The sequence below is a fragment of the Macaca mulatta genome, chromosome 19 (assembly GCF_049350105.2).
Source record: "Macaca mulatta isolate MMU2019108-1 chromosome 19, T2T-MMU8v2.0, whole genome shotgun sequence".
Lineage (NCBI taxonomy): Eukaryota > Metazoa > Chordata > Mammalia > Primates > Cercopithecidae > Macaca > Macaca mulatta.
In genome coordinates this window covers 65,546,873-65,561,849 of record NC_133424.1, presented here as the reverse complement: position 1 = coordinate 65,561,849, position 14,977 = coordinate 65,546,873, and the positions used below count along the sequence as shown (strand labels likewise).

General features: G+C 46.7%; 1 protein-coding gene and 1 long non-coding RNA gene across 8 annotated transcripts in view; one reads left to right on the top strand and one right to left on the bottom strand.

The window, feature by feature from the left end:
- Positions 1–3,693, top strand: part of LOC144337298 (uncharacterized) — an 18,031-nt gene extending 14,338 nt beyond the window's left edge. The window contains exon 3 of the long non-coding RNA XR_013410271.1: positions 2,613–3,693. This is a non-coding gene — a long non-coding RNA (uncharacterized LOC144337298). The remainder of the gene's footprint in view (positions 1–2,612) is intronic.
- Positions 1–14,940, bottom strand: part of LOC114674074 (uncharacterized) — a 24,155-nt gene extending 9,215 nt beyond the window's left edge. For 3 of the 7 annotated variants that reach the window (XR_013410167.1, XM_028839429.2, XM_077981208.1), the window contains exons 1-3: positions 14,897–14,940; positions 8,079–8,166; positions 3,512–3,638 (exon numbers count right to left, since the gene is read on the bottom strand). Coding sequence is in view for 6 of the 7 variants with exons in the window: in XM_028839429.2 (XP_028695262.2) it covers positions 3,512–3,638; positions 8,079–8,093 (142 nt within the window). In the remaining variant the exon portion in view is untranslated. Of the gene's footprint in view, positions 1–3,511; positions 3,639–8,078; positions 8,167–12,984; positions 13,033–14,896 lie in introns of those variants that run through there. The other 4 variants (XM_077981207.1, XM_077981209.1, XM_077981211.1 and 1 more) reach the window with 3 other exon arrangements.
- Positions 14,941–14,977: the final 37 nt, after the last annotated feature.

The window sequence follows — 14,977 nt, the reverse complement described above, 5'->3', positions numbered from 1 at the left end:
TACCACAACTACATTTATGAAACAGCCAAGCAATACAGCAATTCTATATATATGCATTGACCTTAGTTATCTAGTTCACTATGCACAAAATATAAAACATAGAATGTGTACTGGGAAAATTTATAAACTGGGATCAGAGAAAACATTGTATAAAACAAATTGCACAATAAAACCATAAACAATATGATGCAGGCTCCCTGGTTTGAATGTTCTTATTGAACAAAAGCCACATTCAGAGTTCTTATTCTCTAATAGGATGTTCCTGCAGATGGGGCCTTTGAGAGAATTTGGTCTTGGGTGTTGACTACTCATGAATAGGACTAGTGATTTAATAAAAAGAGATATTAAAGAGCTCATTCCCTGTTCCTCTTTCCACTATGTCAGGACACAGCAGGAAGGTGGCTGGACTAAACCACGAAGAAGGCCGTCACCAGGAACCAATCTGGCTGGCACCTTGCTCCTGGATTTCCCACTTTCCAAACTCATGAGAAATAAATGTCTATGCTGTAAACCTCCCAGTTTAAGCTATTTCCTTTTTTGTTTGCTTTTGAGACCAAGTCACGCTCTATCACCCAGGCTGGAGTGTAGTGGCAGGATTCTCCTGCCTGAAGAGATTCTCCCGCCTCAGCCCGGAGTCTCACTATGTCACCCGGGCTGGCGTGCAGTGGCACAATGTCAGCTCACTGCAACCTCCACCTCCCGGGTTCAAGTGATTCTCCTGCCTCAGCCTCCCAAGTACTTGGGATAACAGGTGCCCACCACCATGCCCAGAAAATGTTTGTATTTTTAGTGAAGACGGGGTTTCACCATGTTGGCCAGGCTGGTCTCAAACTCCTGAACTCAGGTGATCCACCCATCTCAGCATCCCAAAGAGCTGGGATTACAGGTGTGAGTCACCCCACTGTGTATTTAGTAGAGTTGATGTTTCACCATGTTGGTCAGACTGGTCTCAAACTCCTGACTTCTAGCGATCCACTCACCTAGGCCTCCCAAACTGCTGGGAGTAGAGGCATGAGCCACCTCGGCTGGCCAGTCTAAGCTATTTCTGAGAGGACACTGAAATGACTGAGACAAGAAAAGGAGCATCTCATCATCAACATCACCGAAGACTGGCAAATCTGATTAAACAAAGGAATTTTAGCGTCTGTACTGTAAATCTTGCAATACATGAAGCCAATCTGAAAACAATAACATGTTTTAAAAACTTTGAGGCTGGCTAGGCACGGTGGCTCATGCCTGTAATCCCAGCACTTTGGGAGGCTGAGGCAGGAGGATCACGAGGTCAGGAGATCAGCAGCATCCTTTCGGCACCTTCCTGGCTAACACGGTGAAACCCCATCTCTACAGAAAAAAAAAAAAAAAAATTCGCCGGATGTGGTGGCACGTGCCCGTAGTCCCAGCTGCTTGGGAGACTGAGGCAGCAGAATCACTTGAACCTGGGAGGCAGAGGGTGGAGTTAGCCAAGATCGAGCCACTGCACTCCAGCCTGGGCAACAGACAGAGACTCAGTCTCAAAAAAAAAAAAAAAAAAAAAGAAAAAAGAAAGAAATGAAAGAAGTCTAAAGAGTAACTCCCACCCACAAATATACATAAAGTTCTCCAGTAAAGGTAAATAAAAAGACAGATAGGCTGGATGCAGGGGTTCACATCTGTAATCCCAGCACTTTAGGAGGCCAAGGCAGGTGGATCACCACCTGAGGGCGGAAGTTCGAGACCAGTCTGACCAACAAGGAGAAACCTTGTCTCTACTAAAAATACAAAATTAGCCGGGCGTGGTGGCACATGCCTGTAATCCCAGCTACTCAGAAAACTGAGGCAGGAGAATCACTTTAACCCGGAAGTCAGAGGTTGCAGTGACCCGAGATTGTGCCATTGCACTCCAGCCTGGGCAACAGAACAAAACTTCGTCTCATAAATAAATAAATAAGTAAATAACCAAATAAAAGGACAGATACAGAAACTTGTATAAGTGTACCTTCTCTTCATAATTCAACTTTCTATTATTTAGAAGAAAACAGCATGAGAAAACACTGTACCTATGTGATACTGAAAATGCAACATACGCCGGGCGCGGTGGCTCACGCCTGTAATCCCAGCACTTTGGGAGGCCGAGGCGGGCGGATCACAAGGTCAGGAGATCGAGACCACAGTGAAACCCCGTCTCTACTAAAAATACAAAAAATTAGCCGGGCGCGGTGGCGGGCGCCTGTAGTCCCAGCTACTCAGGAGGCTGAGGCAGGAGAATGGCGTGAACCCAGGAGGCGGAGCTTGCAGTGAGCCGAGATGGCGCCACTGCACTCCAGCCTGGGCAACAGCGTGAGACTCCGTCTCCAAAAAAAAAAAAAAAAAAAAAAAATGAAAATGCAACATACACAAAATTCTAACATAAATAACAAAGAGTTCTAGAGGAGAAAGAGTAGTTTTCACAGGTTATGAAAATTTTTTTTTGAGACAGAGTCTCACTCTGTCGCTCAGGCAGAAGTGCAGTAGCATGATCTTGGGTCACTGCAACCTCCGCCTCCTGGGTTCAAGTGACTCTCCTGCATCAGCCTCCTGAGTAACTGGGATTACAGGCACCCACCATCGTGTCTGAGTAATTTTTGTATTTTTAGTAGAGATGGAATTTCGCCATGCTAGCCAGACTGGTTTTGAACTCCTGACCTCAGGTGATTTGCCCGCCTCGGCCTCCCAGAGTGCTGGGATTACAGTGGCACTCTTGTGCCACTGGGGCACAAGAATTTTTTGAGCCCGAGAAGTGAAGCCAGCTGCAGTGAGCCAACATCGCACACAGCAGTGACGCTTTGGCGACAGAGTGAGACTCCATCATAAACAAACAAACAAAGTTCAATAAGAAGGGAGTCAAACATGTCTACATAAAAAAGCAATTAAACACAAAAAGTAATAAACGAGAAATGAAGAATAAAAACAAACCTACAAGAAATACAGATAATATGTAACAGAAACGCAATGGTAAGGTCTTCTCCATCAGGAATACTTCAAATGTAAATATTTAACTCTGCACTCAGAAGGCAAAGACTGGCTCAATCAACAGGAACCAACTACGTGTTGTCCACAGAAGACTCATATTGGCCCTAAGGACACACATACGCTAAAATTTAAAAAATAAAAACCAATAATTAGGTATGGGGGTTGGCGCCTGTAACCCCAGCGACTCAGGAGGCCAAGGAGGATGTGTTGAGCCCAGGATATCAAGACCAACTTCAACAACACAGCAAGACCATGTCTGTAAACAAAAACAAAAACAACAACTACAAAACAAAAAAAAAACTAAAAAAGTAGACCAGCATGGTGGCATGCACTTGTACCAGCTACTGGGGGAGGCTGGGGTGGGACAATCACTTGAGCCCAGGAATTCAAGACTGCAGCGAGCCCTGATCACACCATTACACTCCACCCTGGGGAACAGAGCAAGACGCTGTATCGAAAAAAAAGAGCAAATACAAAGATACACAAGGGCACACCCCCACTTCTGGAGGGAAGTTATCCTCACCCAGGGAGACCAGGTTCCTATAATTCTCCAGCATCACGTCCCTGTATAGAGTCCTCTGAGCAGGGTCCAGGCATTTCCACTCCTCCTGGGAGAATTCTATGGCCACATCCCTGAATGTCAGTAGACCCTGGAATGAAAACACATTTTAAGGAAATGGTTATGGGAGGAGTTCTTACCTTTACAGAAAATGAGAAGAGGAGAGAGGGGAAAGCATGGATTTAATTGTAAAGAAAGTTCTGACATCCAAGTAAGGGATGTTTCACCACATGATGTCTTCTGAGTTGTGTTTTATTATACTTCTTTTTTTTTTTCTGAGATGGAGTCTTGCTCTGTTGCCCAGGCCAGAGTGCAGTGGCACAATCTCAGCTCACAGCCACCTCTGCCTCCCAGATTCAAGCAATTTTCTTGCCTCAGCCTCATGAGTAGCTGGAATTACAGGCAGGCGCCACCACACCTGGCTAATTTTTGTATTTTTAGTAGAGACGTAGTTTCATCATGTTGATCAGGCTGATCTCGAACTCCTGATCTCGTGATCCACCTGCCTCGGCCTTGCAAAGTGCTGGGATTAGAGGCATGAGCCACCACACCTGGCCTTATTATACCTTTTAAAGAGGTCACAATACCCTCTCAGTATGAATTTCTGATGTTTGTGGATAATACAAAAGAAATCAATACAGGAGCCAGGCACAGTGGCTCATGCTTGTAATTTCAGCATTTTCGGAGGCTGAGGCAGGCAGATCATTTGAGGTCAGGAGTTTAAGACCTGCCTGACCAACATGGAGAAACCCTGTCACTACTAAAAAAGAAAAAATACAAAAAGTATCCAGGCGTTGTGGTGCATGCCTGTAATCCCAGCTACTTGGGAGGCTGAGGAGGGAGAATCACTTGAAGCAGGGAGGTGGAGGTTATGGTGAGCCGAGATTGCGCCACTGCACTCCAGCCTGGGCAACAAGAGTGAAACTCCATCTCAAAAGAAAAAATATATATATAATAAAATAAAAATCAATGCAGGTTTCTCCTTATAGAAATGTTAGAAACTTTTTTTTCTTTTTGAGACAGAGTCTTGCTCTGTTACCCAGGCTGCAATGCAAACGTGCCATCTCAGTTCACCACAACCTCCACCTCCCAGGATCAAGTGATTCTCCTGCCTCAGTCTCCTGAGTAGCTGGGATTCCTGGTGCGCACCACTACTCTTAGCTAATTTTTGTATTTTTAGTAGAAATGGGGTTTCACCATATTGGCCAGTTTGGTCTCAAACTCCTGACTTCATGATCTGCCTGCCTCAGCCTCTCAAAGTGCTAGGATTACAGGTGTGATCCACCGTGCCCAGCCCAGAAACGTTTATTGACAATGCAAGTGACATTCAGGATCTAGATGAGACAGGGTATGAGTGATGTCTTCAGAGATGACAACGTCCACAGTGGAAGATCAGAATCAGAAGCTAAAATCCGGCCTGGCACAGTGGCACATGCCTGTTATCCCAGCTACCAGGGAGGCTGAGGCAGGAGAATTGCTTGATCCTGGGAGGCAGAGGTTGCAATGATCCGAAAACACGCCACTGCACTCCAGCCTGGGCAACAGAGACTTCATCTAAAAAAAAAAAAAAAAAATTAGCTGGGCATGGTGGCAGGCACCTGTGGTTCCAGCTACTTGGGAGCCTGAGGTAGAAGGATGGCTCGAGCCTGATAGTGGAAGTTGCAGTGAGCTAAGATCGTGCCACTGTGCTCCAGCCTGGGCAACACAGTGAGACCCAGTCTCAAAATAGAAGAAAACACATGAAAACTCAATTACTCAAAGTATGAAAATACATTTTATATATATATGTCCACAAAATATTAAAACCTACACAGACTCACAAGAAACTAGATGTTAATACAAAGGATCTGCCATTTCCCCCAGATTTTCAAAAAATAAAAGATGTTCAAAAAATATATATTTTTGTGTGTATATATGTATGTATATATGTGTGTGTGTGTGTATACTTGTGTAGGTGGATGTGCATATAGAGAAAGATTTTAGAAATATAAAAAGTAGCAAGTTTTGTTTAACTTAAGAGGAATCACATCTTGGTAGAAGAGGATACACTGGCAGTTGCGGGCAGGGGGAATCTTGTGGGATCTAAGAAAACAGGAAATGCCCCATCCTAGAGGAAGCAATCACCTTTCACCTGCCTGACCTGGAGGAATGTTCAGATATGTGTAGGAATGCAGGCGTGCGCAGAGGCAGCCACTATGGCACTCTTTATACAGAGAAAAATCGCAAAGGAGCCAGTTTCCAATGCAGATGCCAAAGAGCAAGCTAGCCATGTTTACTAACATGACAACATGTAAATTTTCACAACCAGCAGAATCAAATATGAAACTAAAATATTTCCTGGAACATAAAGAAGAAAACAACAGACACTGAGGTCTACTTGAGGGTGGAGGGCGGGAAGAAGAAGAGGAGCAGAAAAAAATAACTCTTGGGGGCTGGGCGCAGTGGATTATGCTTGTAATCCCAGCACTTTGGGAGGCCGAGGCGGGTGGAAAACCTGAGGTCAGGAGTTCAAGACCAGCCTGGCCAACATGGTGAAACCCTGTCTCTAGTAAAAATACAAAAGCTAGCCAGGAGTGGTGGCAGACACCTGTAATTTCACCTACTTAGGAGGCTAAGGCAGGAGAATTGCCTGAACCTGGGAGGCAGAGGTTGCAGTGAGCCGAGATCATGCTATTATACTCCAGCCTGGGAAACAAGAGCAAAACTCAGTCTCAAAAAAATAAATAAAAAATAACTACTGGGGCCGGGCGCGGTGGCTCAAGCCTGTAATCCCAGCACTTTGGGAGGCCGAGACGGGCGGATCACGAGGTCAGGAGATCGAGACCATCCTGGCTGACACGGTGAAACCCCGTCTCTACTAAAAAATACAAAAAACTAGCCGGGCGAGGTGGCGGGCGCCTGTAGTCCCAGCTACTGGGGAGTCTGAGGCAGGAGAATGGCGTGAACCCGGGAGGCGGAGCTTGCAGTGAGCTGAGATCCGGCCACTGCACTCCAGCCTGGGCGGCAGAGCGAGACTCCGTCTCAAAAAAAAAAAAAAAAAAAAAAAAAAAAAACCTACTGGATACGGGGCTTAACACCAGAGTGACGAAATAATCTGTACAACAAACCCCAATGACACAAGATTACCTATGTAACAAACTTTCACACGTAGCCCCAAACCTAAAGTAAAACCATAAATATAAAAATAATTTTTTTTAAATTTACCGCGGAATTTTTTCTAAAGTCTAATAACGATGCAGAAATACACGTGTACGAGATTTGCTCTGACACATGGCACAGAACTGGCAGTAGCGGCTCCACAGTGAGGCTGGAAGGAAGGTGGAGGACGTGACAGGGAGAGGAGATGCTTTATGGCAAAGGGTCTGAGCTGCAGCTTTGCTTGGAGTGTTACCAGAAAAATATATACATCATTTGATGTTTAAATATAAAAATATATATTTAATAATAATTGGTGGGGCTGGGCACGGCTCGTGCCTGTAATCCCAGCACTCTGGGAGGCTGAGGTGGGCAGATCACCTGAAGTCAGGAGTTTGAGACTAGCCTGGCCAACATGGTGATACCCCGTCACTAATAAAAAATGCAACAAAATTAGCCGGGTGTGGTGGCGCGTGCCTGTAATTCCAGCAACTCGGGAGGCTGAGGCAGGAGAATCTCTTGAACCCGGGAAGTGGAGGTTGCTGTGGGCCACGATCATGCCACTGCACTTCAGCGTGGGCAACAGAGCAAGACTTTGTATATTTAAAATATTATAATAATATAATAATAATAATAGGTGGAATGAGAATATGGCTCCATCCTCTAGGATAAAAAAGTACTGCTCCCATATTTGAGAAAAATTATAATCGTTTTTACTGAAAACACCTGTTTCACAAGCCTCTCCACAGTAACACCATAGTCTCCATGAGCTTAATGTGCTACGAATGGATTAATGAATCTCCTATTATTTATGTTGATTTCATTTTCTTAAAATAACGTTGGAATAAAACACCTTGTATCTTTTATTTCTGTATATGAACTTTCCATTCTAATTAGTAAGATTTTTGGAGTCAGAAACACAGTAACTCACTTGATTACCTAAAAATGTAGTATAAAATCAGGGAGAAAAGATTTCCCATTATTGGTCTCCTTTTCTAGAATTTACCATGTATGTTGTGCACATTAATAGGTGACCTCCATTGGCAGCTGCTCTAATGCTGGTCCACAGAGAGCTGACAGTGCATCCAGATGTGGCCCCTGAACAATCCCTGCTGCCCAACAGCACTGACACCACGGAACCCTCACCCCGTCTCCGTCCATGTCTGGTGTGAGCCCTTCCCAGGCCCATGCCCAGGGCCGCCTCTTCCCAAGTTCATGTCACTGGGTCATGAGGGATGGAATCTAAGTGAGATGGGAGGGACTGAGGGAAGGCATGGGTGAGGGTGAGCAAACCTGTCAGGCAGGACGCTTCAGACTCAGAGAAGATTCCCAACTCCAAGGCCCAGCGTTTCTGAAAGGAAGGAGACAGAACAATCCACCGAGAATATCATCTCACCTGAGGAAGAGCCATCCCTGACTCCTCTGCTTTCCTCTTCCTCTTCCGGGTTTCTTCCTCATGTACCAAGAGTCTTTAGAAGCCAATCCTGAAAGTTAAAAATATGTTGTTTATTGTTCAGAATCAACACATCCCCCTTCCTGTAACACAACAACACATACAAAGGACACCTCACCCTGAGAACATACGGTCCCCTCTGTTGCCCACCGCACCAGGGACGATAAACTGCTACAGGCAGTGGAAGGTGCAAAAACGAAAAGCAGCATGCAGAGCAGCCAATATGGAGCAGAGGAGGGGGTGAGGGTGCGGCTGGAGTGTTAAATGGGAGGTGGGTCACAGAAGTCCCCACTGAGAGGGTGATATCAGAACAGAAACCTGGGGAAGGAAGGGTGTTTGCACCCTGCAGCTGAGGGGCCAGCGAGTTCCAGCAGAGGGACAGCCCCCATGAAGGCCTTGAGGCAGGAGCAACCTCGGCCCAGGAAGAGGAAAGACGGCTGTGTGGCTGAAGCAGAGGGAGGGAGGAGGACACAGGAAAGCGATGAGGTCAGAGAGGTCCTGGGGGCATAGATCCGGCAGGGACAAGGTCTTCTAACATTTTCCTCCCCCAACTCCAAAGAATTTTTAAAATGATGAATTTCTTCACCCATTTTGAGTAAACATGTAATTTTTTCCTTATATCACAAATTAAAACCCTTACAAATAATGTAATTATCCTTTACGTTTTAAAAGCATGCTGAGATTTTAGTGATATCCTAGGAAGCACATGGTCACCTCATCTGAGAAGGGCAGGAGCACGGGGGAATGCGTTTACGGAAGTTTGGGAGGTCACCTTTGGACACGTGAAGGTGGAGATGCCTGTTCATCCTCCGAGCAGAGAGGTAAGGAGTCAACTGGACACAGGACTGTAGCGTTCAGGGGAGAGGTCTGCAGGGGCCATGGGGCCATGGGGGTAAAGTTTAAAGCCATGAGATGAGGCCAGGCACGGTGACTCACACCTGTAATCCCAGCACATTGGGAGGCCAAAGTGGACAGATCACTTGAGGTCAGAAGTTCAAAACCAGCCTGGCCAACACGGTGAAACCCTATCTCTACTAAAAATACAAAAATGAGGCCAGGTGCAGTGACTCATGCCTGTAATCCCAACACTTTGGGAAGCTGAGGCAGGTGTATCACGAGGTCAGGAGTTCAACACCAGCCTGACCAACATGGTGATATCCTGTCTCTACCAAAAATACAAAAATTAGCTGGGCGTGGTGGCACATGCCTGTAATCCCTGCTGCTCAGGAGACTGAGGCATGAGAACCGCTTAAACTCGGGAGGCGGAGGTTGCGGTGAGCCGAGATCATGGCACTGCACTCCAGCCTGGGATACAATATCAAAACTCTGTCTCAAAATAAATGAATAAAAAATTAGCCAGGCATGGTGGTGCATGCCTGTAGTCCCAGCTACCTGGGAGACTGACACATGAGAATCGCTTGAACCCAGAGGACGGAGGTTGCCGTGAGCCGAGATCGTGCCACTGCACTTCAGCCTGGGTGACAGAGTGAGACTCCGCCTCAAATAAATAAAAACGAAAAATAACCTGGAGAAAGCAGGAAATTACAGTCTGCTGGTTTGCCATGTTGATCTCTGGCACAGACAGCACCTCTATTTGTGTCCCCTGGCGTACACTAGAGCTCCATAGCTACGGAGTGAGTGAGTGAATGAGAATGACTGAGCAATGCTAGTATGTCCTCTCTGGGGTCTCTGTGTCAGGGTCCTGGTTGACCTAAACTCTGCAGAAAGAGGAGCAGCTTCCTTACTGCCCAGACTCTCAATGAAGAAAAATTCCTGGGGTCTAAGACTTCTCACTTGGCAATGACATTGGCTTAAATATTCCCAGACACAAATCCTCGGGTCTTAGTTGGGTCTTGGGATGGTGCAAACTGATAGAATTGCAGGCAATGAGCGCCAGAATAGACCAGTGGACAGGAAGGTGGAAGACTTGAGGGAGGGGGTCAAGGACAGGCAGAGAAACCACTCCCCTCCCTCAGACACCCACCTGGGGAAGCACCAACTTTGCCATCCTTGAGAAGACAATGGGAAAGGGGGGAGTATGCATAGGGTGGGTGACGGTGTGTGCTGGGTGGAGGGAAAAACTTTTCTAAATGTCACTGCAATAGCTCAGCCCATCCGTCTTACCCACTGCTGAGCACACAGGCATCCTGTGAGGATAAATACAGCTTTTCCTTCCTCCAGTTCCTGAGTCTTCCAGCCATGACCAGGGCTGTAACCCTCAAACTTCCTTCCCAGGAACCAGTGACCCCTCTTTGTGGAAAACATATTTGTGCTCCACATTTTCATTATAGCAAATTTATTTATTTCTATAGAGATGGAGTCTTGCTCTGTCACTGCACTGAAGTGCAATGGCGCGATCTCCGCTCACTGCAACCTCTGCCTCCCGGGTTCAAGCCATTCTCCTGCCTCAGTCTCCCAAGTAGCTGGGATTACTGATGCACACTGCCATGCCTGGCTCATTTCTTTTCTTTTCTTTTTTTTTTTTTAGTAGGTGCTGCAGTTGTCCTGTGGCCAAGATGGGAAATGTGCATCCTCCAACAAAGGGAGACACAAAACACTCAAAATAATCCAAGCAGAACGGTATCTCCGGGCGGGCATGGCGGCTCTGCCTGTAATCCCAGCACTCTGGGAGGCCTAGGCAGATGGATCACCTGAGGTCATGAGTTTGAGACCAGCCTGGCCAACATGGTGAAACCCTGTCTCTACTAAAAACACAAAAGTTGGGGCGGGCGTGGTGGCTCATGCCTGTAACCCTAGCACTCTGGGAGGCCAAGGCAGGTGGATCACTTGAGGTCAGGAGTTTGAGACCAGCCTGACCAACATGGTGAAACTCCATCTCTACTAAAAATACACAAAGTAGCTGGGCTTGGTGGGAGTCTGTAAATCCGGGCTACTCAGGAGGCTGAGGCAGGAGAACTGCTTTAACTTGGGAGGTGGAGTTTGCAGTGAACCATGGTTACGCCACTGCACTCCAGCCTGGGAGATAGGTTAAGACTCAAAAGTAAAATTAAATTAAATTAAATTAAAATTAAAATACAAAAATGAGCCGGGTGTGGTGGCACACACATTTAATTTCAGCTGCTTGCAAGGGTGAGGCACAAGAATTGCTTGACCCCAGGAGATAGAGGTTGCAGGGAGAGAAGGTCACGAGACTGCACTCATAGCCTGCACGATGGAGTGAGACTGTCTCAAAAAAAATAAAATAAGAAGAGTGTTTCTGATGTGACTGATGCAGAGATAATAAAATCTGAGTAACATGATAGAGACTGACAGGCAGAGGGAACTTCAGATGGTGGTGGGAGGGCATGGGAGACAGCTCTCAGCCTAGACCTGAAGGAGGAGATAGGGACAGGGCCATGATCATTTAGGGACACAGGGTAAGAGCAGGGACAGCGACCTGAGACAGGAAGGGTTTTAGTGTTTGGGAAAAGAGACAAGCAATATGCCTGGGGCAGAGGGAGTCAGGAGATGGAGGCAAGCTCCGAGGAGGAGGCTGGACACTGGCAGAGGCCCTGGACACAGGGCTGTGGAGCCACAGTGAGGAGCTGGGCTTTCAACGTTTGTCCACATAGACCAGAGGTGCCTTGAGGGAAACATGCACTTAATAGCTCACAGCTCAAGATTTTGACAGATGACATAAGGAAAGAAAACTGAAAAATAGACTAACTGGTTAAATTCCATTTTGATGTTAAAGGTTTCCAATAAATAATAAAGACTAGAAAGCATGCAGACCTCGATCTGAAACAGACACAACTAATTTCAAACAGAAATTATTTTGAAATTGTTTTTTAAAAAATCGAACAAATTCAGATGTCAATGGGAAAATAACTAGACCATATACAGGTACAGAAAGGAATAATGTGAGCTGGTTACAGGATGCCACAAAGGCATCTTTCAGAAATGATTATGGATTAAAAAAGAAATATTTAAAATCAAGATTTATCTCAAAGTAAAACTGCAAAAAAAGAAAAAAAAAAAGAAGGAAAGAAAGAAATGAAGAGGAACCAGAAAGAAAATATGTTACACAATGAGAACAAAAGCACTTTCGATGTCCCTTTTGCTTTCATTTTTTGTTGTTGTTGTTTCTTTGTTTTTCTGAGATGAAGACTCGCTCTGCCCCCCAGACTGCAGGGCAGTGGTATCGTTTCAATTCACTGTAACCTCTACCTCCCAAGTCTGATTCTCATGCCTCAGCCTCCTGAGCAGCTGGAACTACAGGTGCACACCACCACGTCTGGCTTACTTTTTTAGTATTTTTACTAGAGACGGGGTTTCACCATGTTGGCCAGAATGGTCGTGAACTACTGACCTTCGGTGATTGGCTCCCACAGTGCTGTGATTATAAGCATGAGCCACCACGCCCAGCTTTGATGGCCCTTTTTTTTTTTTTTTTTTTGAGATGGAGTCTCACTCTCACCCAGGATGGAGTACAGTGGCACAATCTTGGCTCACTGCAACCTCCGCCTCCCAGGTTCAAGTGATTCTCCTGCCTCAGCCTCCTAAGTAGCTGGAATTACAGGCACGTGCCACCACACCCAACTAATTTTTAAATTTTTAGGAGCAAAGGGATTTCACCGTGTTGGTCAGGCTGGTCTCAAACTCCTGACCTTGTGATCCTTGTGATCCACCCGCCTCGGCCTCCCAAAGTGCTGGGATTACAGGCATGAGCCACTGCTCTTTTAAAAAGTACTATGGGCTAGGCGTGGTGGCTCATGCCTGCAATCCCAGCATTTGAGGGGCCAAGGTGGGTGGATCATCTGAGGTTGGGAGTTTGAGACCAGCATGACCAATATGAAGAAATCCTGTCTCTACTAAAAACACAAAATTTGCTGGACGTGGTGGCTCATACCTGTAATCCCAGCTACTCGGGAGGCTGAGGCAGGAGAATCGTCTGAACCTGGGAAGTGGAAATTGCGGTGAGCTCAGATTGTGCCATTGCACTCCATCCTGGACAAGAGTGAGATTCCGTCTCAAACAAACAAACAACGACTCCGTAGGCCAGGCACGGTGGCTCCTCTCTGTAATCCCACCTGTAATCCCAGTAATTTGGGAGGCCAAGGCCAGATGATCCTTTGAGGCCAGAATTGAGACCAGCCTGGGAAACATAGTGAAATCCCGTTTCTGCCAAAAACAAAAAAAACAAAAACAAAAAAAACAAAACCTAGCCGGGTTTGGTGGCTCATGCCTGTGGTCCCAGCTACTCAGGAGGCTGAGGCAGGAGGATTGCTTGAGTCTAGGAGGTCGAGGCTGCAGTTAGAAGAGATCACACCACTGCACTCCAGCCTGGGGGACAGAGCCAGACTCTGTCTCAAAATATATATTAATTAAATTAAAACTATTACATAATAACAGAAAGTGATTCTCCCATTTCACTGCCCGTACCCCACCATGGGAAAAGGGAAGAGAGTGTCTCACAATTGAATTAAGTTACTACACTCTGGCTGAATAGGGATTCCAAGTGGAAGCTGACCTCTGATGCCAAGATTTATAGAATGTACATGCCTTAGAGATAGGAATTTTAAAATTCTCAATATCATCTGTATAATTTAAACAAGTTTTAAGTTATTAGATTATATACAGAGAAGTCAACCTGTCACAACTAATCATATCCAATGAACTCACCCATTCATCTGAACCCAAAGTCCCCCACCCCTTTTAATCTTTTGAGACAGGGTCCCGCTCTGTTGACCAGGCTGCAGTGCAGTGGCATGATCTCAGTTCACTGAAGCCTGGACCTCCTGGGCTCAAGTAATCCTCCTGCCTCAGCCTCCAGAGTAGCTGGGATTACAGGTGTGCACCATCACGCCCGGTTAATTTTTTTTTTCTTTTGGCAGAGATGGGGTTCTCACTATGTTGGCCAGGCTGGCCTCGAACTCCTGTACTCAAGCAATCCCCTTGCCTCAGTCTCCTAAACTGCTGGGATTACAGGCATGAGCCACTGCGCCCAGGTCCTCTGTCTTCATTACTGTGCTTCCCTCCCTAACTCTGTACATATCTCTCATTCTCCCCTTCTCGCTCTAGCTCTTGTTTTCTTTTCTTTTTCCCTGGGATCTGCTCCTCCTGCTTTCTTTTTTCTTTTCTTTTTTTTCATTTTTGCTCTCTTCACAAATCCCTCAGCCATCCTCTACTTTGCCATCTGTTATGGTCTTTCTCATTCTTGTTCTCTCTGTCTCAGGTTTTCTACTGCTCTCTCTCAGTCTCCTGATCCCTTTGGCCCACACAATCACAGGGGGCTCTGCAGTAAGACGCCTGCATCCCGGAGAAGCGCATTTTCCAGTGGCTGGGCAGGCAAGAACACCCGGTGTCATAGGACAGCCCCGGGCACCTCCCCTACGGGCTCAGGGTAAGCGGTGACTGCGGTGGGGAGACCTGGGGAGCATAAGGGCCCGGAACGAGGAGGGAGGTGGGGGGCGACGGCGCCTTAAGACAAGGCTGGGAGGCGCCAAGAGCGGGAATCCGCCTTGCCGTCAGGACTTGAAAAAGTGCGGGTCGGGAGGAGTCAGAAAAAGGTTTTGAGCAGGAAAACTACGCGATGGGAAGTGTATACACTGCCCTGTAAGAGAAAGACCCGCGAAGGGACCATCCTCAGGGCGACTTTAAACCCAAAAGGAAGCAACGCCTGGACTCTCACGGGGACGTCTAAATTTGCTGTGGGTGAATGAAGACGGGTGACAATTTCCAGGTCTATGGGGACCCCAGGGCCCAGGTACAGAAGCGCCGGGGACCTACGACACGCAGACTTAACACAGAGCAAAACTCACCGCTGCGGTGGGACCGTCACTCCACGCGATCCGCTTCCGGGTTTGCGTAAATCTGCGCAGGCAGGACAGAAGCCAGGCCTG